The 24582-nt window shown below is 39.2% G+C and overlaps 1 protein-coding gene across 2 annotated transcripts; it reads left to right on the top strand.

Annotated features, from left to right (window-relative positions):
• The first annotated feature begins 1169 nt into the window (after positions 1-1169).
• Positions 1170-23745, top strand: nek6 (NIMA-related kinase 6). 2 transcript variants are annotated; one of them, XM_047569617.1, is made up of 10 exons: positions 1170-1465; positions 12216-12313; positions 12653-12793; positions 13292-13354; positions 13573-13683; positions 13973-14081; positions 15634-15741; positions 15968-16062; positions 20879-20992; positions 21099-23745. In XM_047569617.1, exons 2-10 carry the CDS (start codon positions 12236-12238, stop codon positions 21207-21209), a joined length of 930 nt encoding a protein of 309 aa, XP_047425573.1. In that variant the 5' UTR covers positions 1170-1465; positions 12216-12235; the 3' UTR covers positions 21210-23745. The 2 variants fall into 2 exon arrangements, with proteins under 2 accessions (XP_047425573.1, XP_047425572.1); XM_047569616.1 differs by having other exon boundaries at positions 1174-1465; positions 12213-12313.
• The last annotated feature ends 837 nt before the right edge of the window (positions 23746-24582 follow it).

The raw sequence follows: 24582 nt of genomic DNA, 5'->3' as shown, positions 1-24582 counted from the left end.
ATATAATTAAAGCATTAGTGTAATTGGAAATTCGTTATTGTGCCTTGGCAGATTTGGAGCATTAATGGAATATGCTAGATTTTCTATGAGAAGCTGACATCTAAAATGACAATTCATCACTTAATACCACAACTTTGTCTGTGTATGTGAAATTCAAGATAAAATACAGACTAAATCAAGACTGGAATTTGATCAATGTGTTTACACCTGATGATACTGCCTTTGCCTTTTAGTTGCAATAACAAAAGTCTCCACGGTGATGAGTTTTGCTAGCAGCGTCTATGACTTATGGTTCTGCAATTTGATCAGTAGGAGACCCAGGGTTAAAAGAAAATATCAGAGAAAACAAGGTGTCTGTGACTGCATCCATATTTTTTTTGCACAAGTATTTTTTTTTTTAGTATGTTTGACTCACAACTCACTCTTTCTGACATTTTAGTTCTGTTTATATTAGCTGTTTAACACACTATGCAACACACTGAAGTCAAGGCCTAAGTCTCACAGTTCAAGTTGGTGTAGCTACTGATAACTGTGCTGGAAGCTTTTGTTTGAACATTCCCCAGAATGCAATGTACCTGACCTCCGTGTCCCTTGCAGCACAGAAATGAGTTGATAAACACACTACATGAAAATACTGTAAGTTATGTTTCGTGTATTCAATCGCTATTGTCTACATATATAGAATGGGGTCAGTACAAGCCTGGTGATATGAGGCCAGGATCACAGCACAGTTTGCTTATACACAAAGGATCACAGTGTAATTGGAAGATACAAGTCAGTGAAAATCCATTCAGGGGGTGAAATATTATCAGTGTGTTCACAACAGCATCAGCATCAGTCCGACTCCTTCCCATCCATACTGGAGGGCTGACAGCATTCTTCCAAATTATAGTTAATATATAAATATAGTTCACAAGTTTATGAATAAAATGTACTTACTGTTGCCAAGGGGCAACATTTTGATTTTTTTTTCTTTTGTTTTGCTTTGTTAGTGCTTGATATGTGAATGTTTTCAGTGTGCTTAGGTTTCACAATATACCCAATAGTATTTTTCTTCTACTTTGTCACGTGTACTATACTTCCATTATTATCAGACAGCATACCCATCCTGGACACAGAGGTGGTTGGTGAAGAGACAGGGAGGGAGTGGCGATGATGTTTGACCTACTTTTGAGAAAACCATTGTCACAATCTTACCGATATGATGTGCTCAATTATCCTCTCAAATAATTAGAAAGTGCTCGGCAAGCTCGAGGCAGCCTGCGTGGCAGCAGAGAGAGAGAGAGAGAGAGAGAGAGAGGGAGAGAGAGAGAGAGAGGGACAGAGAGAGAGAGAGATTCGGGGGAGGGTGTCCGTCTGTCTGTCTGTCGATGTGAGGATTTGCACAACAACACAGACCGATGTAATTTGTAGGAACTTCAAAGCTTCCAAGTAGCAGGACGTTATTGACTCCTCTCCTCTCCAGGTAAGACACGGAGCGCTCCTTGTTAAGGGCTGTGTGTAACCCTCCAACTAGGTAGCACGCAAACTTCATGCACGAGCTAACTTTGTTGACAAGTACTCGTGTGTCTGAGTCACTTAAAGCCTCATGAAGCAGGCTGCAGGCTCCTTTTTGAAAGCTGCAAAACCTACTTAGCACATACCTAGCTAGCAACAGCGTTAGCCTTCTACTCTGGGGCGACCATATGGAAATTATATTCACCCGCTGCCCCGGACGGAAGCGAGGCTGAATTGATTCCTACTGCGATCTGGTTTAAACATGTTTAAAAAGAAAACAACAACAACAAAGAGCTGTATGTGGCCCGTGCCGTGCCAGGCCAGACCGTGACAGGACAGAAAAAGGATACACAAAGTAGTACAACATTGCGAGGTTAAATTTGAGTTCACTCGGTCACGTTTTCGTTTACAAATGGCCACTGTCAAGTCAGTGTGAGACTCGGCTGCCTGTCAGTCTAGCTAAATTAAGTTTGGCTGGTGTCTCAATATAATCGAGCTATTGAGATATAGCTGTTCCCCGTGTAGGTAAGTCTGTCAACAGGAAACTACTGCAACAGTTGTAACTAATGCACCGTTTAGATGAGTTTTCTCATTTATTTTTTTTAATATATTTTGGACTGAATCTTGTTGTGGAATTAAGCATCTAAAATGTCTACTTACTCTACACATGAGTTTATAAGGCACAGATGTGGTCTCTGGTGTAATATGTGATACTACACAAATCAAAATAACATTTACTTGTAGATTTCAAGTCTAGATAGTCTACAGGCATTGTTGAAGCGGAGCCTCGTGTCTGTGGTGTGTGGTTTGTGGGTATAAATGAACAGTACACGTGTTACACGAAGTACTGTAGTAGCAGTGGTGCTGCTTGTTATGAGGATGCCTGGGCATTGAAGGTCAAATAACGGGCTTAAATTAGTCACGTGTCAGCTGTGACTGGGAGCCAGTGTCTTGTGTGACTGGGAGGGCTGGTTAGTGTCCACCCAGCAGGAAGCCATGTCTTCACATTGAATATCTTCAGCACCACTATGCTGTTGTCCTCTGCTTTTTGAGGTCAGGATGAAGTTTGTCAGCTGTAATCGTGGTTTCTGTGAATCCTGAAAAAGTCCTAAAACCTCTCTTTCATTTTTTAGTTCAAGGTCTAAAATGGATGACATCTAACTTGTAGGCAGACAAATGTCTGTCAGTCAGACAGACAGACAGAGGTTCCTTCTATCCTCTTCTCTCTTTTCTGTCTGTGCCCAGCTGGCCTTTGGCAGATGGGTCTCTCCATATGAGCTATGTTCTTCTCAAGGGTTCTTCCTGTTAAAAGGGAGTTTTCCCTTGCCACCGTCACCTTTGTGTATGCCCTGGGGATTTCAGGCGGGGTTTCAGACCAGGTTTTATTATTAAATATGTAAATATTTTTACAATGTCTTTAACTTACAAATTAAGTTAGCTTTCAAAGATAGTTTACTGCAGAACATTTGTGGTTTGAAGTAAAGAGAATAGTTTTCCCACATTCTTTTAGTATAAATGGGTGTACATACAGGAAGAGACTAGCTGTGATGTGATGGAGAGACTTGAGTGAAATAGGCGAAAAAGACATATGGCAATGAAAAGTTGGAACTTTGCAACTTTTAAGCAACAACCAATGGGATTGACTGATTCGCTTGATTGACATATGACGTAAATACAGAGTTCCCCAAATGTTTACCGCATGGTGAATCTGTTTCTTATCACTGAATTCACTACGCTGAAAGCAGGCTTGGAGCATTGGGTAAACCCAGAGGGAGTGGTGCTGCTGTTGACTGTATTTTCCCTCCAGATTAAGAAGAGCTAGTTTCATTCATTCCAGGGCCGCAACAAATGATTATTTTTTGTCGGATTAATCTGTTGTTATTTATTCAATTAGTCAGATGATATTTCTGGTTATTTTTAATCATTAATTCATGTATCGACTATTTTCTGAGTAGTCTCAGTAAGCTTTTGGTCATTGTCGTCGAGTCATTCCAGCCCTAGTCCATACACTAGCAATAATTCACTCACAAAATTCGGGGTAGGAAGTATACTCTACAAGAGGGTTACACAGGCACCCATAGCCTGTAACATCCACTTGCAACCAACTATCAGCCACAGCAGTAAGCGATGTGTGACAAATGAATGGCTCTATATATGGACAGGGCTTAAGTTCCCGGTCAAACGTTTCTCTACAGCTACTTACAGAGGAGTTGCCAATAGTTAGATCATCTACCCTTTAAATACTGTCGTGCCAAACATCTACTCAAAAATAAACCTTTGAAGAAACGTTTCACACATCAACGTAATAAGGAGAACTTACTGTGACACAAACCATATTTGGGAGGAATTTGTATAAAGTGTGCTTTCACTTCTCAGTTAAGCTTATGTCCAAGATCGGTTGACTGGTCTGAATTATGATTTACTAGGATGCAGCAAGCCACCAGACATTGACACCTGTGGAGCTGTCATGCTATCCATTATGATGGATTCTTGCATAATATACTACATGTAGTAGCCAGTCTTTCAGCTACATATTGGTCACTAAGTAATATCTATTTGCAGAGAAAAGGGAGGATTTCATGAAAACCATTTGGCTTCTTTAGTGTTCACAATTAAAGTTTACTGTCTCTCTATACCACTTTTTAAATAGCTTAACACAAACAAATAAATAGCATAACTGTATTGTAGCGCAACAGTAATATATCAAATAATGTTAAGTCTTTCAGCTTTTTGGACGCAAATAGACATGCAAATTGCATTTTGTGTTCGACAAGGGCTTGCATTTTACACTTAATTCTAATTCTATTAGGTTATAGCTTTTAACTATATTATATTTTCTCAGTCCTTTAGCAAAGTATGGTAAAAGTTGTTGAATTAATATTTAGAAGTCTGCAGATTCTGTGCCAGATGACATAAAAGGGTAGTAAGTGGCACTGTGGAATACTACTTAGTAAGTGAAGATTTTCTGAGATATATTTTATTTCCACACTTAAAAATATTCAATCCTCCCCTATATTTGAACCACAAACCAGGCCAAACGTCAGCTATGGTTTTATTCAGTGTGCTTTTTCAAGTGGCCAATAGCTTCTATTCCGGAAGGAAGGAGGAGAGACAGAAAATTACACCTTTCCAAAGAAAGGGAACAATAAATAGAATGAAGAACTAATGGGGTGATAGATGAGCTTGAATTATATTTTCCATTGAATAAAGAGCCTGTACTCCAAGTGAAAGATAAAACTGATCTGAAAGTATCTAAAAGGAAGTGGAAAGACCAAGATATGACTAATAAAAGTGATGTTTAGCAACAGAGAACAGGGAACTTTGTTGTGTTGTAAAGCAGTAGGTTGCATAGACTGAAATTCAACATCATATTAACCTATAACTAACACTTTCTCTTTCAATGTTGTTCAGGACTACTTAGTTCACTAGAGACAACATTTTCAGCAGACTTTGGGATGGTTTAGTATACTCATTAGGAGCACTTCTTTATTTAAATGGTGTCTAAGAAAAGTGAACAGAAGAGAATGGCAAAATATAGAGTTAATAATACTTAATATGTTCCAGTCAGCCCAGAGATGAACAGGAGTAATCTTAGCTGACGAGGTAAGATGACAAAATGTTCTTTGCTATCCAGAGAAAAGACAGATTTCTTTCCGGTGGCGCACAACAAAACAAAAAAGCATAAATTGGCAGTGAAACAAACAAGACAGGCAGAGACAAAAAAGAAGAGCTGTCTCTGTTTCATTTATCTAGCCTAGTCTCCTTTTAGTGAAGAGGGAGAATTCTCTCTGCTCTCAGCTGTGTGTTTGACCAGAAAGCTTTGAAGCTGAACTTGCCATTCAGAACGGTTTCTTTAACCGTTTCTGCTTGCTTTCCATTTTTTCTTAAGGGATTTTTGGCAGTTTTGGCACAGCAGGGTAAATTGCTGCAGTCACTTCAAATACAATTCAAACTCAGCTTGTTTTTCAACTTGATTTTTTTTCCGATATCATGACATATCATAGGTCAAATATTGCAGAATTCTTGCATATTGATACCATAGTTATCAAGGGGAACGTCACTCTGTAACTGTAACCAACATGCACATATTAGGAAATGACTATAACCTATACTCAAAGTTTCTGGTTGAGAACTGTTATTTATGTGTCTCTTGTACTGGTGTACTGATGTGAACTCTAGGAAAAATAAGAAGAGATTTTTAGCAATGTGACATGTTGCTGCCTGCATAAAGTGGGTGTGATTATCATCAAGTTTCGCAATATTTTAGATGCCACTCTCAGTTTCGATGCCAGAATATGGTTTTGCGTGTGCGTTTTGTGTGTCTGGGGTAAGGGATTTTCCAAAGCTATCTGAAATCAATTTTGATGCGCCGTAGATGCAGTTTAAAATTATCTGCCAAGATCTTTGACCTGATCTTTGATTTTGACACATGCCAGCACATTAGTATGGTGAGTGGTTAAAAAGATACTCACTGTATCGGTGGCTCACCTTCAAGTTTGATCTGCAGTTTGAAGGGTGTGGTGTTAATTTGAGTTAATATAGTAAGAAAAATATTGACTGAAATGATAAATCAATCAGCTGATAAATATATTTTATATTTAGTTTGTTTTGGAAGCAAATACGGGGTTGAGGCGGTAGCAAAAGTGAAGCACCCACTCTTGTTTCAGCAGATGTGCATAGTATGTTCTGTATAAATTATTAAGCAAATTATCTGGGTTTCTCACTCGGTTAATACTAGGTCTGGAAACGGTGACAAATCTTGTTTGTTGATTTGTTGTTGATTTGTTCCACAGTTGAATATAATGTGACGTGGTGCACGTTGGCAGTCCTGTCTAGAAGGCATGTGTTGGTTCATGTGAAGTGCCACAGAATCACATGAACTCTATGTGAAGGTCCTAAGTCCTCCAAGTCATGCATGGTATGAAACAAGGGCAACTGGACTTGTTGGGTTTCTTAAAGATTCGTCCAAGTAACTGGTAAAGACCAGTCGGGAGTTTTTATTTAAGGAATGTCTGTTAGGGTTGCCCCTTGAAAACTGAAGGAATTTGTTCTGATCCTGTTTTTCTCTCCCAATGATTGGTACTGTAATGGCCCATTGATGGCCAGAGATTAACAGCAGACTATATCTAGGGGCCTCTTCAGATCTTGCATTAAGATCCGATCTTGGAAATGTAGTCACACGTGACCAACTTTAGGTACGTGTGTTCAGACATGGCATTAACATGTGTCTCCAAATGCGTCGTCAGATCTCTCAGTTTCACACTCTATATGAAAATGCAACATCTTAAATACAGTTCAGGGCGCAATGTGTTCACACTACCAAAAGAATGCAAGCACATGCGGCCCAGACCGCCTACAAATGTGGTCAGAAATCAGATCTCTCAAATCTGATTCTGAAGATCTGAATGCGTCGTGGGGGTGTTCACACCCGTCTTTTACTTCATTGAATCGGAGCCAGATCAGGTCTTAATGCAAGCTGAACAGGCCCTAGGTGGACTTTCCCCAAAAGTTTCACACTTATTCACGTATTAAGACTGGAGTGTCTGGCTAGTTGCCCTTGTTTTAGCTTGATTTTTGGACACAAACACCTGGAAACTCTTTTCAGTGAAATGTCTGCCTAAAGCTCTTTTGACGTAGTGGAATGTTGTTTTTAGCGGTTATCTTTCTAGCTGCAGTGACTAACTGGCCACAGGATGTTCAAGTGGGGGCAGCAGACGGCGTACACACTGCACAGGCTGACATTTTATCACATCATACTATCATGCTAGTTTAATATATCAATTTTTAACAAATCTCACTTTTATTATTTTAAAAGGACATTCTGTAGAATTCTTCAGAAGCTCAGGGCAATTTATTATCATGCCAGAGGAAAAGGAAACAGCTGTATGGATTCAAAAGAAACCATGTGTCTAAGGTCAGTAGCTCAGGGTCAATGAAATGAAAAGAGCATAAGCTACACCTCTGAAAAACACTTATTACTCCAAAATATATCAAAAGATTGAAGGCAAACGACTTGAAACACAAAGCACAGAAATGTGAATACTACAGTAAAACAAAATCACACTCATCGATAAAAACTATGTTAAAAACACAAAACTACAAGCAAAAAAATACATTAAACATTGAAATGAAGGCACTCTGTGTAGTGTTTTCACTGCTAGTACTGTATCTCATAGAGTCCCTGTTTTCATGCAGATGAGGTCATACACTTCTTGCCAATGGTTTGATATTATTGTTTCTTGGCAGAACAATAAGCCAAAAAACAAAGGCTTGAACCAAGTGTTTCATGATTTACAAGAAAATTGTTCATTAACCTTCTAAACCCTTGTCTTTTTTTTTTACTTCAGAAAATATTCTTACGGTCAGAATCAGATGGGAAACTGAGACCAAAATTATCAAAACTGTAAATCAGAGATGAACTATATTTTACGGTAGGTGAGATATAGCAGCGACACACCAATAAAAAGGAAGCACAAGAATGCAGTCTGGCTTAGTTGTGATTATTACTGTCCTGAGCTGGTATGGTGGTTCATTCCGTGTTGTTGCTTGGTATCTATTGTTATTGTCAAGGCATCTTCAATCTAGGGAGTACTACCACCTGGCTCAAGGGTTGCAAAATAAAATGGAGGAAAGACAACAGAACTCTCAAATATAGGTTTATTCTGATAAAATACACAAAAGAAAGGCAAACAGGTGAGACATGGTCCCTTCTGCACCTCCTCAAAATAGTGGTGTCCTCCTGAGGACTCTTTAGCCACATATTTTATCCAAAGATGTATGCATCACCAAACTGCCAAATCCAAAGTTTGTTAGTTGATGGTTTTCAATGCCATAAACAACAGATTTGATTTTTAGTGGGTCTTTTCTAATAACCTGTAGTGGTACACGCAAAAGAAAAATCCCATATTTATTTTTTTTGTTCATGAAGCCGTGTTTCTTTAGGAATCCCCATGTAGATCTTTCCCTGCTGTTGATCATGCTGCTACATTTAGACAATTGGACAGAGAACTTGTTCCAAAATACATCTTACAATTTTCTGGCTGAGACTTTGGTTTAGAGCCAGGCACAGTATAAGAAATGGGAGGTTCATGGACCATTAAATTGCTGGAATAGAAAATAGAAATTCTGAGACATCTGTTCAGGAGTCCCCCGCACAGCCCATGCTTTTCAGTGTGTTTTAGGAAAAACCATACTGCTGGAGTGTACTGTTGACCTGCTTTCTTGACTGACAGGCCTATGTTAAGAAATTTCCTAGCTGTGGAATCCAACAACAGCACAGTCTCAATTATCAGTGTCAACAGCTTGACTTATTGCATGTAGAACAGATCTGTACCTGTGGTGTTACCTAAGTCATGGCATGAGGCCTAGTTGGCATTATTAACATTTTAATGATTAGTGGAGTTGAGTAGTTTGAGGTGAGTGCAAGGTAGCACATGCACACTCAGTTGAATACTTCAAGCTGACTCATAAGAAAAGGTTGCTGGAGGGTGGTGAAGAATAATATTTGTAATGTTTTAAGAGCAGGGAACAAGTTTCAGCTTGACCCAGCTTAGATGTTTTAGAAGCAATTTGTGGTCAAAACAAGTCATTAGTATTTTAGTACTTCTGTAACTGCAAGACTATGCAATGAGGTTGTTAATGAGGTTGTTTCTGCAGAAAAGGTCAATGTTACAGATGCCCTTTTAGGTGTTAATCATTTCGATTGTCTCTGTTTGAATACATGGTGAGTGAGATGGCACAAGATCACAGTTGGATGATTGTAACTAGCTCACATCTTGTATGCAGTGATCCACTTGGGAGGAAATTGCTTCTCATTTCCAGTTAAAGCTAGAACAGTAATCATCATGACTCATCACCACAGACACTCAGCAAGCTTCAGCTCCACTGACAGATAAGACAGTTTCACACTTGTGTGCCAGTGAATTACTGTGAGCCACTGTGGGACATGAACCATCGCTGCCCTCAGCTTAAATGCAGCTTGGTGTCTGGACATTGCATGTGCATAAATCACATAATTATCTGTATACATTTGGATTACTACATACTGTTGGATGATCAGATTCCCTTGGATTGGAAAGCTCTGCAAGAACACGGTAATTCACAGTCACATAAGCTTTCTTGAGATCTAAAAGCATGGCTGCAACTACTCGTTCGTTATAGATTTCATATTCCTAAGCAGAAAGCAATTTGCAGTTTTAAACTAAAGCCAGACTACATGCAGTATAACCCTAAACCTTTATAAGGTAGAAAGTGAGTTGTTTTGCTTCACATATTTCAAATATTTTTGACGTCACAGGTACTGTGCCACTGGGCATGTAAACACACATCTCTGAAAAACCACCTGTTTTATACTTGTATTCAGAAAACCCCATTAATGGATCTGTTAATGGCATTTTTAGCATTAGCTAAATAAATAATAATTTGTATTTGGTGTATTATCTATGGCAGTTTTGAAACACTTCATGTGTCTCACGGTGCAGTGTTCTGAACGCTGAATAATCAAATATACGGGTATGCCAGTATATTAAAAATTATCATAACGAGAAAAAAACAAACAAAAAAAAATGCTGTTTGGTATCAACTGGTATACCGCCCAGCCCTATTGACATGTGTACTCCAGCCTGGGATGGTACAGTCCCCTCTAAAAGTATTAGAACAGCAAGGCAAATTCCCTTGTTTTTGTTGTTCACTAAAGACATTTGGGTTTAAGATCAAAAGATGAATATGAGACAAGAGTTCAGAATGTCAGCTTTTATTTCCTGGTATTTACATCTAGATCTCGGGACATACCACCCATAGTTTGAATCCACCCATTTTTCAAGTGAGCAAAACTATTGGAACATGAACATTGTTGACCAGGTGTTTCCTTTAAGGTTGATTGTTCAAACATTAAATAGCTCTGCATGACTAGTCTGCTTTTTGGCCTGGGTTGAAACCTATAAAGTATGAATTTCTTCTTATAGAGGATAAACCAACATGTAGACCAGAGAGCTGTCTATGGAAGAAAAGCAAGCCATTTTCAAGCTGAGAAAAGAAGGAAAATCAATCAGAGCCATTGGACAAACACTGGGCATAGCAAGCACAACAATTTGGAATGTCCTTAATAAGAAAGAAACTACTGGTGGACTGAGCAACAGACGTCAAAGAGGTCGGCCAAGGAAAACAACAGTAGTTGATGACAGAAATATTGTGAGAGCTGTGAAGAAAACCCCCCAAACATCACCAACGACCTCCACAGTGCAGGGGTGAAGGTATCACAATCCACTGTTTGAAGAAGACTCTGAGAGCAAAAAAATAGAGGCCATACCAAAAGATGCAAGCACTCATCAGTAGTAAGAATCAGAAGGTCAGATTGAGATCTCCAAAGAAGTACAGAGATGAGCCACAAAAGTTCTGGAACACAATCTTATGGACTAATGAGACCAAGATTAATCTCTTCCAAAGTGATGGAAAGGCTGAAGTGTGGAGAAAGAAAGGAACTGTTTATGATCCAAAGCATGCAAGCTCATCTGAAGCATGGTGGAGGTAATGTCATGGCAATCGGGAGGAATTTTGCAGCAGGACAATGACCCAAAGCACACTGCCAACAAAACAAAGGACAGGAGAAAAAAGTGGAAGGTTTTAGACTGGCCAAGTTAATCACCTGACCTTAACCCAACTGAGCAGCATTTCACCTCCTGAAGAGGAGACTGAAGGGAGAAACCCCCAAAACAAACAAGAACTGAAAGAAGCTGCAGTAAAAGCCTGGAATAGTATCACAGATGAAGAATGCATAAGTGATGTCGATGGGTCGCAGGCTTGAGGTAGTCATTGCAAGCAAGGGTTATGCCACCAAATATTAAATGTTATTTACTTTAAGATTATTTGTTCCATTACTTTTGCTCACCTAAAAATGCTGTGGTGTAATACAAACGGTGATATGTCTCAGCTGTTGTCGGTCGAATGGTAGTCATAACCTGCATATTCTACAAACTGCATATCTTATGCAATATCTCATATACTTTGTACAATATATGTCTTGTATCGTTTCTTCTATATACTCATATACTTGTCTTTCTATATTGGTATATTGTAATTTATAAAATGTTTAACCGCACAATTTATCTATGTCCTTTTCTTTTATACTCTTACAGGCTGTATATATTCCATAGTAAAACTTGCACATTATATAATACCACATATTTTCATGTCCTTATTTCTTGCATATCATTTTTCCAGTTGTTAAATAACATTGACTTTTCAGGCAAGCTTACTCAGTGCTAAGACCATAATAGTACATACCAGTCTGTCGAGTCCTTTTACCGAATTGCTGGGTTGCAAAAGTCAGCACATCTCTGGACACACCTGGTATCGGATAAAAAAAAAACAAAAAACTAATGACCAGGAATTTGGTAGGTCCCTTGTTGCCAGCCTATAGTCCAGGAAGGGTGACATTCACAACGAGAGCAAATATGCATATGCATATGCTTAAACGTTTTACCTAACAGGGACACAGCTTTCTTTGGTATACTCATAATGAAAGGTTATGATGAATGGAATGAGAGTAGCTGATGATAGAATACACTAATCCTGTTTTCTGTAATTCTGCCTGCTGTCTTTTTAGAAGCTCATCTTGTTTTCATGCTTTATCTTCTTTCAACCTGCTTCCTATCACTTAGGTTGTGTAAAATACTCTGTGAAGGTAACTGAATGATTTTAACTGTTGTTTGTTGCAGTAGTCAGTGGGTGTGATGCCACCATGGAGGCACAGAACAACAACCAGTCCACCTTAGACAACCAGAACAATTTCTACAAGATACCCAATCAGGAGGATCAGGTACGACATCTAACCTCTGTGTTAATGGACAGATTCAGAGCATTCATAATAAAGCAAAAGAGAAATGCTTCGTCTTTTAGAACATTTAGCATCATATTGTGACTTTCAACATTACTGGCATGCTGTAGCTGCAGCTTTTTTCACAAACAAAAAAATCAGCTCTTGGACTTACAGAAACTGCATTATTGTCATCAATCAATATGACTATATATATACACAGCTATATATCCACAGTTAGTGTTATAGTATTTTTTGTAGAGAGACATATATTTAAATGAGCTTTATAATGGGCTGAATTGCTTCCCATTGGGGTATGGTGTTTTCTTTCTCCCTGCACAGAAAAATGTGCCAAGCTATAGATACTGCTGCACTATGGCAAACTTCCGGATTGAGAAGAAGATTGGTCGGGGTCAGTTCAGTGAGGTCTATAAAGCTACATATCTACTCGAAGGACATCTGGTTGCACTCAAGAAAGTCCAGGTAAGCTACTCTGCCGTGTGTCTGCTAATGCATTTCCTATCCTGACTGTATTCTAGATGCTAAACTCGTATATGTGCTATTGCTGAGATTAGTTGTAGATTAGTTGTAGATCAAAGGGAGTAACAAATGTTCTGTCATTGTGCAGAGCAGGACTTGTTACAGTCAGTACGTTTACATGTGTGTGAAAAAAACTAATTATTTCCTTAATCCGACTCTAACTGAAGAACTTAATTGCATAAAAACACGTTACTACAATCGAGGGTTAAAGAAACCAGCTAGTGTTCACTGATGGACAGAATGTGATATGAAACTAAATGTAAAGGATTTCAAATATAGATTTGGCTTGACACATTACTCAAGTGACATCCACTTTTACTTACCAACTGACATACAGTACACTGTACGCCATCCCTGCTGATTTATTGGTTGGACGACTTGAACTTATGTGTTCATTGCATGAATTCTATACTTACATACTTGCTATATTTGCCATTGCAGATCTTTGAAATGATGGATGCTAAGGCCCGTCAAGACTGCATCAAGGAGATAGATCTACTGAAGGTAAGGTCAACAAAACCAGTGTCAGTGAGAAAGCAATCATAGATTTTTCACTTTTGATTTAAAATAGATAATAAGAGGATGGTGGCGAAGTCTGAAACTAGGTTAAACTAGCTGTACTTTGTAATTGTCAGACATCTTATACGCTACTTAAAATAAGAAAAAAGGCCAATGCGCAAGACCTGACAATAATTAGTTTTTCTCTTGTTTGTCCACTGCAGCAGCTGAATCACCCCAATGTAATCAAGTACATAGACTCCTTTATTGAAGACAATGAGCTCAACATTGTTCTGGAGCTGGCGGATGCTGGAGATCTGTCCCAGATGATAAAGGTCAGGAGGCTGCTTGACGCTGACAGGCTTATCTCAGAATAAACATGAACCAAATTGTATTTGCATAAAAGTGGCCAATCTCAGTAGATATGGTTCCTCTTTATTACTGTCTGAAATCCCAGCATTCTCTCCAAAATGCACTCCCTTTTTACCAGATCCATATTTCAGATTCTTAACAACACCACACACATTAATGAAGGTTAAAGGCAAAACAAATCCCTATCCCTCATTTCAGATAAGCATTGTAACTTTCTATGGATCACAATCATTCTTTCTTCTATCTGTACAGTACTTCAAGAAGAAGAGGCGACTCATACCAGAGAGGACAATATGGAAATATTTTGTGCAGTTGTGTAGCGCCCTGGAGCACATGCATTCACGTAGAGTAATGCACCGTGGTAAAGAACTACTCCCAGATTCACTCACCCATTCTTTCATTTTCACCATGCACACCTTGTGGCCTTATGCCACCTTATATCTCCATAGTTCATACATTTACTCCTGCCGTCCATAATTTGGACTTTTCTGTATAGTGAAAACAATTTTACTTAGTCACTGTGGTTATAAGTTGTTAAGTATAGCTGGTAAACTGTCTCCTGTTTGCAGTGGGTGCAGGTGAAAGTGCGTTCATAATTATGTCTTTGTTGTCCTTGTCAAATCTGGAAGGGAACATGTAAAACACTGCTGATAGCAGACCACAAACATACATCGATGGACTGCTGTTGTGCACAGCCTATTGCAGAACTGATAACGTTTAATTCTACACATCTTGTGTACTCAACTAGACTCCTGGTAGCGACTTAATCTGAAAATGAAGTGTTATGCCTAAAATACTCAAGCAGGGGGTTGCAGTTGCGGTTGCGGTTGCTAAGTAATGATGTAGAGTAGAGCTCAAATCTCGTTACCTGGAAACCCAACTTGTTTTTCCATCTTTTTCACTATCTGTGCATGCATGTGCTACTACTGCATGGTACTGCATGTCATTAATTCTGTACGTCTCTCTTTATCGCCTCTCCACCCCCTCTCTTTCCTCTTGCCATTCTGTAAGCGTCTCCATCTTAGAGTTACATGTCTCTGGTCTTTTTTACAGTTCTCTCCTACCTAAATGTTGAGCATAATTCTCCAACTTTCTCATTAGACCTCTTTCATTAGTACATTATGCCAGGCAACTATGAGTACTCTGTATACCTACTAAGTTTTTATATAGTACAACTGATACTTTAAGTACTTTTTAGCACTTTTTATCCTTAACAGTCTCTGATGTATCATGCAACACTTTATTTTATGCAGTCTTGTTTGTATCCTGTATATGAATTTGTCCTTTTAATTTTGATTCTCTCTCCTCCTCCTGTCTCTCTACCTGGCCAGCCTCAATCAGATGGGTTAACTCGTATGTTAAAGAGGAGTTCTCCTTGACTTAAATCTTGCTATATAGATCTGTGGGTTTCACAGCCTGAAACCCACAGATCTATATAAGATTAGATAAAGTAATCCTGTAATTTATCTCACACTGGGCTTCAAGCTATGTGCTTGCAGCTGATTCACAAGTGGGTATATTGGGTGTGATGACAGTCATTGCCACCAGTGCCTTTAATCTGGAAACTTTACGTAAAAGGTCGCAAGAATGACATGTGAACAGCATGATTACCTTTCAAAGTTTCTTAAACTGTGTGTTTTATGTTCCACTTCCCTCTACCACTATGTCATATGTTTTGTTGATCTGATTGGTTGAAGTTATACCATGGACAGACAAATGGAGATGGCGATTTATACAATCACCTGCCAACCTGCTACAGGGATCAGTTTATATATTTTCACTTCAACTCTCAGCACATGCTGTTACTATGGCTAATTTTCTAATACATCTAATACACTATTACAGTATTACAGTACCAATGAAATGTGGAAATGTTTTGCAAGTTTATATGTGTGTATATGTGTGTAATCTAGATATCAAACCAGCCAACGTGTTCATAACAGCCACGGGGGAGGTAAAGCTGGGCGACCTGGGATTAGGCCGCTTCTTCAGCTCCAAAACCACAGCAGCACATTCTTTAGGTACAGCACACACACAAAACCCACATTAATACACACTGTGCATGAATTCATGGTGCATGGTTATCTTTTATCTTAGCTCTGAAGTGTGCAGTTTATGCTAAACGTTAGATCTTAACTCATTGCATTGTAATATATTACTGATGACTCTTACTGACGATATTACTGATTTTGATTTTAATCTTTCTAAAAAATTATTATTGTATTTGTTTGTTACTCACTTTCCCAGTGGGGACGCCTTACTACATGTCACCAGAGAGGATCCATGAGAACGGATACAATTTTAAGTCAGATATCTGGTCCCTGGGATGTCTTTTGTATGAGGTAAGCTGATATATTGAATGGTTCACAATAGCTTTCTCATCCTGAAAACAAACACAGCTCTGATTTCATTTCCCGGAGGCTGTAAAGTTCTTACACCCAAGTAAGGGTGTTGACCACATCTGGATTTAAAGGTGTATCTACAGTGAGTCATTGCGGTTGCTTTTTCTCTTGATTCCTTTTCTCAGGTGTCTGACAGAACAGAAACACTTGTGTTTTAATCAATCCAGCTTTCTGCACAGTTTCTGTTTCCCTCAAAGCAATGATTTTATGTGTAGAAGTACTGGAAGTATCCATTGGGCTTCTAGTACTCAAACTAAAATCCAACTGTTAACTCATTGTGTCAGATTTTTGCTCTGAGCTGTGTTTAAAACATTTTAAATCACAGGGGTCTAGTACTGGGATCATAATTGCTTGAAGCAAAACTTTGTTTGTTTTGGGTTCCTGCAACAAGTCACAAACATGATGCACCTTTTTGTCCCATAACACACCTCAGCATTGTTCTTCGTTATATCCTCCCTGTCTATTAATACTCCACATCTCCAATTCATGACAGAATGTATGACTGTATAACTTTGGTTTTCTGAAACCAAATGTCGAAACAGTAGCCTATACAGCAAGTTGGGCCATGCTGCCACTGGTAAATAAGGCATACTATTTAAATTATAGCTGAAGGATACATAGAAGGTTGAAGTGAAGAGTAGTTAGAATGAGGTGTACCGCAACATTAATACTTTCTGCCAAATACTGTGCCTCTGTGTCTGTGTCTTTCTTGTGCTTCAGCTCTGAACCATTCACTCCAATTCAGTTGTATTCAATAACAATACAAATTGTTAAGCATACGTCTGTTAGAGATACATATGTACATACATAGATCTGACTAAAGCGTACATATAGAATCTAAAAGTGAACAAATACAAGTTCAGTCAGGATCATTTTGTCAATATTCATCTTTATTTATTTGCACAAGTCATCTTTGGCAACATGGCTCTGTTCTTGGACCCCTTGCTCTTCTGCGCACTTGCGTGAAAACCCAGGAAGAGCACACTCAGGATGACTCGTGAAGGCCAGGAAGGGGTGAGTGCAAGGTTCTGTTCGGGGACCCTGCTCTCCATGCGCTTGTGTTAGAGGCCTGAAGCAGGAAGAGCCACCTCCCTGCTCTTCACGAGCCATCATGAAAATGTCCGCAGTAACAAAAAACAAACTGACAGAAACAGAGAAGCAGAGATTCAGTTATATTTATATAGTTCCAATAATACAAATTGTTACGAGACGCTTTACAAAAAACGGCCTGAAACCTCCAGAGCAAACCTGATGCTGAAGGTGGCAAGGAAAAACTCAGTTTTAACAGGAAGAAACCTTGAGCAGAACCCAGCTCATATGGAGGGACTTATCTGCCGAAGGCCAGTCGGTAGAAACAGAGAACAGAGAGAAGAGACAGCAGGAACTAGATCAACATACATCTATCATAGATACATACATCTGACTAAAGCAAACACATAGAATCAAGAGGTAATGATAATGAGATAGCATGGTACTGGACGAACTCGCACAATGGAGGAGGTGGGTTACTGAAAGGCTAACAGAAGAAGAAGAGAAAGAGGCCAAGGTAGGGCGTGTTTAAATAGGGCGCACAGAAAGCAACTGTCCAATAGGAGGCTGTGAGGAGGTCAGTTGAGTCATCAGCTGATTGAAGCAGCCGCTCGCTGTTAACCATTCATTTAGGCTTGACGACATGACCTGACAGAACTAACACTATGCTCAGTATATATGACTGATGCATGTTACATGGCAGTTTGATAATGTACATAAATAAAACTTAGTAGACAGCAGTAGTTCTGTTACAAGTGAGTTGCTATAATGATTGAACATAAGAGGTATCATTGGCAGGCATGAGAATTGTTCTTTCAGGTAGGAGTGAATAACTGCAACCCATGAAGACTGGACAGATGGACAGATAGACAGATATTGATAGACAGGCAGGCAGGCAGGCAGAAAGATAGATAGATAGGTAGATAGATGAATTTACACACCTTATTAATCTAGGGAAATTGTTGTTGCATCAGCAGCTACTACAACAGAATACAAAATATGTATACCAATAAGACAGACGTTTCTTTCCAGCACATGCCTCAAATACACTTTTTGGCTTGTGAATAAGGTCAGCATGAAATTGCTCTGCTTCAGAAAAGAATTGAAGTTTCCAGTAATGTGTGCTGCAGTGTCTCTTTTGTGGATCAGTCAGCATAGCAGCCTTTGTTCGTCATTGACTGTCTTTCATTGGACCACTTCGGTAGCTACTGTCCACCACTCTGTTAATACCCATCAAGGCCAACCATTCTTTCTCTGACCTAGTTGTCTGTTTTGAGTGTTCAGTTGAGAGCCTGATTCACTTGACCTGTAAGAGGTTTTAATGTTAAGGCTTGTCAGTGGTAGAGCTCCACTTTTCTCTGCACACCAACACAGTCTGATACGAGAGCGACTCTAATGGACCAACGTTGTGTTCCCTGTCTTCCTAATGGCACCTTCAACTGGCAAATGTCTTTGTTTTTATTCTGTGTGATAGCTTTTATGGTTTTATTGCTTAATTAATGCTGAAATGCAATCCTGTTCCTGTTGTTTTAACTGAAGTGGTCAGAAAAGGTATTGGCTGTTATCGGGGCTTATCAGCACCTCTTCAGCTTGTTTTTGGCCTTTTAGCAGTGAAAGGAAATGTGAGTAAAGGAGCAACATCCTCTGTGGCAGCAGAGGATGTTGCAGAAGCAGTGAGCTTTGAATGAAAAAAAAACAACAAACATTACTCATTACAGCATTACTCTTTCAGTTCACGATTCTCACAGATTGCGTTTTCAGTGAATTACTAATTGTTATTATCTCGACATATTAAAAGGAGGGCCATCAGTGAGAAATAGTCATGAATAGTCATGAATTCATCTATGCTCTCTGTACACCACAGTGGATATGTTAGAGAAATGGACACTGAAGGAATGAAAATGTCTCCTGGAAACACACTGCCCCGTCTATATTTTTCTGCTTGGCCCATACGCTTCACTTTCAGTCACACAAATTTAAGTTTTACAAATAATAAATCTGTTAATTACAAATTCATTCTAGACACAGTGTAACAATAATGCTAGTGTGGCCATGTGGAAAGTCTGAGTGGCAGCCTTGTATCAAGCTTCCTTGATACATCCATTCACTGGAGGTGCATTCACATGTCTTTGATTGATAGTATCCGGAAGAGGAAGTTAACAAGCTTGTGCCACAGCCCAAGTCAAATATCGCTTATAAAATGTACAGTATACCAGTTTTCCAGTGAAGTTGTGTAAAACACAACGATTTGCAAATCTTTTCCAACCTATATTCAATTGGATACACTATAAAGACTAGATATTTGACGTACAAACTGATAAACATTTTGATATTTTTTCTGAATTTGATGTCTGTATCACATTCCAAAGAAGCTGGTACAGGGGCAACAAGAGACTGAGAAAGTTGAAGAATGCTCAAAAAACACCTGTTCGGAACATTCCACAATCATGATTGTAGAAAAGGAGCCTCGTATGCTGCCATCCAAGCAACATCTTGTGTCTGCACATAATCTAGAATGACTTCACAGTAAAAGAGTGCGGGTACTAGACTGGCCTCTCTGCAGTCTATACCTGTCTGTTATGTGTAGTGTATCATGAAAAAATATGACGGAAAAAAACGTGAAAAAAAAAAAGTGGCGTTATAAATCTGTTCATTAAATATCTCATCTTTGTAATGTAGTCAATTGAATATAGGTTGAAAATTATTTGCAAGTCACTATGTTCTGTTTTTATTTGTGTTTTTCACAGTGTCCCAACTTCATTGGAATTGCTGCACTGCTTCACTAATCTGCTCCACTACAACAAATTATAGCACAGAATACAAAAATATGATCTAAACATCTAATATTTGTTTGAGAGTTTGTGGTTATATGGAAGTACATTGTACGTTTAAGTATATTGTCCAGAGTCTGTGGTTCTTGGGGCATTAACATTGACTTCAATGCCTTATACGCTGTGTTTTAAAGTGTAAAGTTCTTCAATTGACTTTCCAGAATTGTCTGCATAATTCAAAAAATTTCAGCACCATAGTTAACATTAATCCCTCACTAATGGTGAACCGTGGTACTGTTTTTACAAAGGAGTGCAGGACAAGCAAATATGTGATTTCAGTTGGACTTTAATAAGAAATCCACTCAACATCTCTCCATGTAGATGCTTGCCACTGTGTGAACAAAATAACCAGTCGTAGTTCCTCGTATTTCATTGGAAAGACTTAGCCATTGTTGAGCCAGTCATCTCCAGAAACAATGGCTTCACAGTGCTCGGCACACTCTTCTGGAATCCTCTGCTGACAGGCCAGCAGAGACTGAATGAGCAGCATTATGTGTCTCATTTATTGTCTGACAGCATCACCAGTCTGCCACATGAGATACCAGATCCACTCTTCATACCTGATTGTTTACTATCTTTGTATTAGAAATATTTGATATTGGAGGCAGTGGCATCAGATATCATTACTAACTCTCTGTCCCTTTTTGAAGTATGTTTTTATGACAGTTGCTCTCCTTTAAAAACTACATGACTCATCTGAACTTAGTTGTGCTACAGTCTCTTTGTGAACTTTTATTGGCATGAGAAAAAAGATCTCAGTGTAACTTCAACTCCAAGAGTGAACAATGGCATGGCATTATGGTTCTGCATGAGATTCCTGCACAGACACTTAAAGAATGCTTCTGTCTTCCTCCCCAAGCCGTTCCATCATCCAGGCTGTCTTTCTCTTTCTCCAGATGGCTGCCCTGCACAGTCCATTTTATGGGGACAAGATGAACCTCCTGTCCCTCTGCCAGAAGATTGAGCAGTGTGATTACCCTCCCCTCCCACCTGACCATTATTCCGAGAAGGTAGAGTGACTCAACAACGTTTAGTGTTGGGTGTAATGCCCCATTGAATTCCAAATTGATGGACTAGTTGGTGTGATCTGCTTGTTATTCCTCATGCTTTACACAGCTGCGGAACCTGGTCAGCATGTGCATCAACCCTGACCCAGACCAGAGACCGGACATAGTCTTTGTGCTGCAGATCGCCAAACAAATGCACATGTGGACGTCGAGCACCTGAAGACCTCCTCCGCTCCAGGAACCCCTCTCGGCTCAGTTTGAGGCTCTCAAACCACTAGATGTAAGCTGTGCTTAGTCTCACAGAACCCTCATCTCAACATGAGAAAACCTCCGAAGGGTATGCACAAGTGGACAGTGATGTTTTGACGTCAAAACTCCCACTTCTTTTCTGTCTCGGAGGATGTGAAGAGGTACATTTGTGGTGCAGCGCTCATCGAAAGTGAAAGTGAAATCACACTTGTTCATGTGAGAGGTGACTGCATTTCTGCCTTTTTTTCTTTAGCTAAGGACAGAGGGCTGTGTCTGACTCTGATCACAGATTCTTCTGAGCTTTTTTATGTAACTCCGCAGTGGTTGCATTCCAAGTTTACCCTGTTCCAGGTGAATGTGTGTAGTAGAGCAGGGCAATTTGAAAATGTACCATTTGTCATTGTAATCCTATCTTACATATTTTTATACTACCATTTTAAGTACATCATTTAAGGGGTCTACGAGGACAGTGAGTAAATACGTATTAGCATTTATTCAGTCAGATTTCTCTGAGATAGACTTCTGAAAACAAAAGCACAGTCAAAAGTACAGTCTGTTGTGATGGAGATTCAGTGTGAGATTTATTATGTGACATATACACAGATAATGTCTAGCAGAGGAAAGTATATTTCGCAGCCTGAGTGACTGTGGTGTTCCCAGAATCTCAAGACCATCAGTTAACTAATGCGTTATATACAGCTTACAGATTTTTGTGGCCTATTTTTTTCTTTAAATACTCGGAACCATACAAAAAAATCCAATGAAATTATCTTTGTTACCATGTGAAGTTTGCTAATGTTGGCAATGGCATCTTGTAGCTCTGCCTGATGAATCATGGTTTGATCTCTTTCTAGCTGGTCACCTCTAGTTACTAAGAAATATATTTGTGGCTGCTTAAATGATAAATCGTAAACCAGCCCAGTCTCACTGTTGGTGGTTTGTTAAAAGTCCAGTGTGTAGAATTTAGTGGCATGTTTGCAGATTCCCACCACTGAATTACGCCTCCCACACACATTCACATCCTACAGTTGCTGCCAAGTTGATGTAAAAGGGTGATGATGTGAGAGGATGTGGATGTGAGGGTGTTGTTGAAAAAGCCCTCATTGTCTGGTGTGTTTGTTCTGGACTATTCCGTAGACACGGCAGCTCTCTGCCTCTCTCATTCTTGCCTACAACTTCCCAACGTCTCTTTATTTTCTGGGTAGTTGGGTCACGTTTTTTCTCTGGTCTCTTGCAGCTGTACACAACATGAAGAAACCTGTTAAGTGACACTTTTGAACCGTATTGTAGTTGCTCCGAGTCTCATCATCTTGGCAGTACTCACTCTTTGCTTATTCAGATGAGCTACATCTATAACCTTCAGTATGCATAAATTTAAACCTGAATCAAATTTACTGACATAAGTTAAATAAAAATTGAACCCTGGGAGTATTTCTGTTTCTGCTGTAAAACACGTCATTTTAGCATTGATGTGTTTGAAGCAAGCCTAAAGTGGCTATTCAAGGAACTGCAGCTTTTAACACTCTGGAGGCCCTGGAGGTCGCAGCTGGGAAGTGTACTGGCAGGCTATCAGACTGTCAGATTTGTCCATGAATTAAAAAAAAAATAATAATCTTTTCAATCCCTCAATATTATACAGTAGCCATCCTTCATCACTGAGATCACCATTACAGTATTGCATCTGTTAATGTAATGTAACAGGGCTTCTTCACCATCCACCACAGCTGCTCTGGATACTTAACGGGAGTGGATGATTGTTTGTGTCTGCTCAGTCTGTGTCTGAACTCCTGGGTGTACTCACAGCACCAACATCTGAATGATAACCTTTTAGAACTAACTACATTTTGATTTTGTGACATTCTTATGTCTGAATACTTAAATATTCTACGGTATAGAGTGTTTATGTGGGAATTTAGAAGGACTGAAAAACTCATAAACCAATTTTTCTTTGCGTAAAGGACAAAAACATTCAGAACTTAGCTCTAGGAAACTGAAGAACTACCGCAAGAGCATACGTTGCTATTTGAATTTACATTACAAATCCACACAGACACATTATGCTAGGGTGCCATGGTGGTGGGTGTTGTTGAGTATTCCATCAATGTTACATATATGATCACTGTTTAAAGTGTGTGACCGTTATTAATGTGAAACTGTAAGTGCCATTGAGATTAGATGCTGTGAAAGTCCTTTTGTTTGCTAGTACTAAAGAGTATGTTTAAAAATGTTACTGCAAGACCCATATCAAATGGACAACGCCAAACCACACAGAACCATTTCATATATTTGTACTCTGTGCTATTACAATAAATGTATTATGTGCACAGGAAGAGTGGTAGCTTCCAGTTTCCATCATGTTTAGACAACATATATCTTGTATCCTTATCCTCCATTTACAGGACTTATTAAATCGTGTCTTCTCACTCTGAAGTATTGTGCGATCATGTTTTTACCATCTGCTTATTTCTGTGGAGTGTGACATTAAATTGTGGTCAGTGTGGAATCGATTCAAGCGCTTCCTGTTTTCACTTTGTAGTAAAGCATTTGGTTTTTGTATTGAGTTTAAATCTGTGTTCAGCAGACTAACCACTAGTGAGCATGTGTAATTCTTTGTATGGAGGTCTCAGTTTTGTGTGTAAAATAATCATCTTTGGGTGTTTTAAAACAAACTGTGGAGTAACATGTAGCTACATTCTTTGCACACTTCGTCAAGGCTGCAACATCCTGGAAGGAACTAGTCTGGAAGCCAGACAAAATTCTACATCCACAAGTGTTTTTGGTGGAAAGTTGCTCAGCCAAGCTCTGCCAATCAAATTATTTTGGTGGGCTTCCTGCGGTGATGGACAGAAGACTAACAACGGAATGGTCGTCCACGTTAACATGCCTTGTGGAGTTGAATTTGTTTACAGCAGAGTGGTTCTGATTGGTTGGGGAACTATCCAGAGGTATGTTTACTCAGTGCTGACTCATGTCATTATCTTCTGACTGCACTAGGCTAGATGGAAAGGAACGTTTCATTTTGAAGTTGAACAGCATTCAGCCCTACTTTGTGGAAGATCTTGAACGTCTAGTCTGTGGACATATTGCGCCCTCTTGTGGCCAAATATTGTGTTCTTGACTTCAAGCTCATGTTCAACTAAGAGCACAATCTTTATCCTCACTTATTCACAGCTCTCTCACTGTTGGAGTTTCAGGTTTACATGCTCAGATTTCACCGATTTCTCAGCTAGTCGTGTCCTTGCTGTCAAATTCCAGACTAACTCACCAGTCCACTTCCTTTGCAGAGCTTCAGAGTTTCTCCTCCTCACTGCCAGTGTTTATTCTTTCTATAATAACCACATCTC

This window comes from Mugil cephalus, chromosome 19, assembly GCF_022458985.1.
Source record: "Mugil cephalus isolate CIBA_MC_2020 chromosome 19, CIBA_Mcephalus_1.1, whole genome shotgun sequence".
Classification (NCBI taxonomy): domain Eukaryota; kingdom Metazoa; phylum Chordata; class Actinopteri; order Mugiliformes; family Mugilidae; genus Mugil; species Mugil cephalus.
This window is presented reverse-complemented; position numbering and strand designations above follow the sequence as displayed.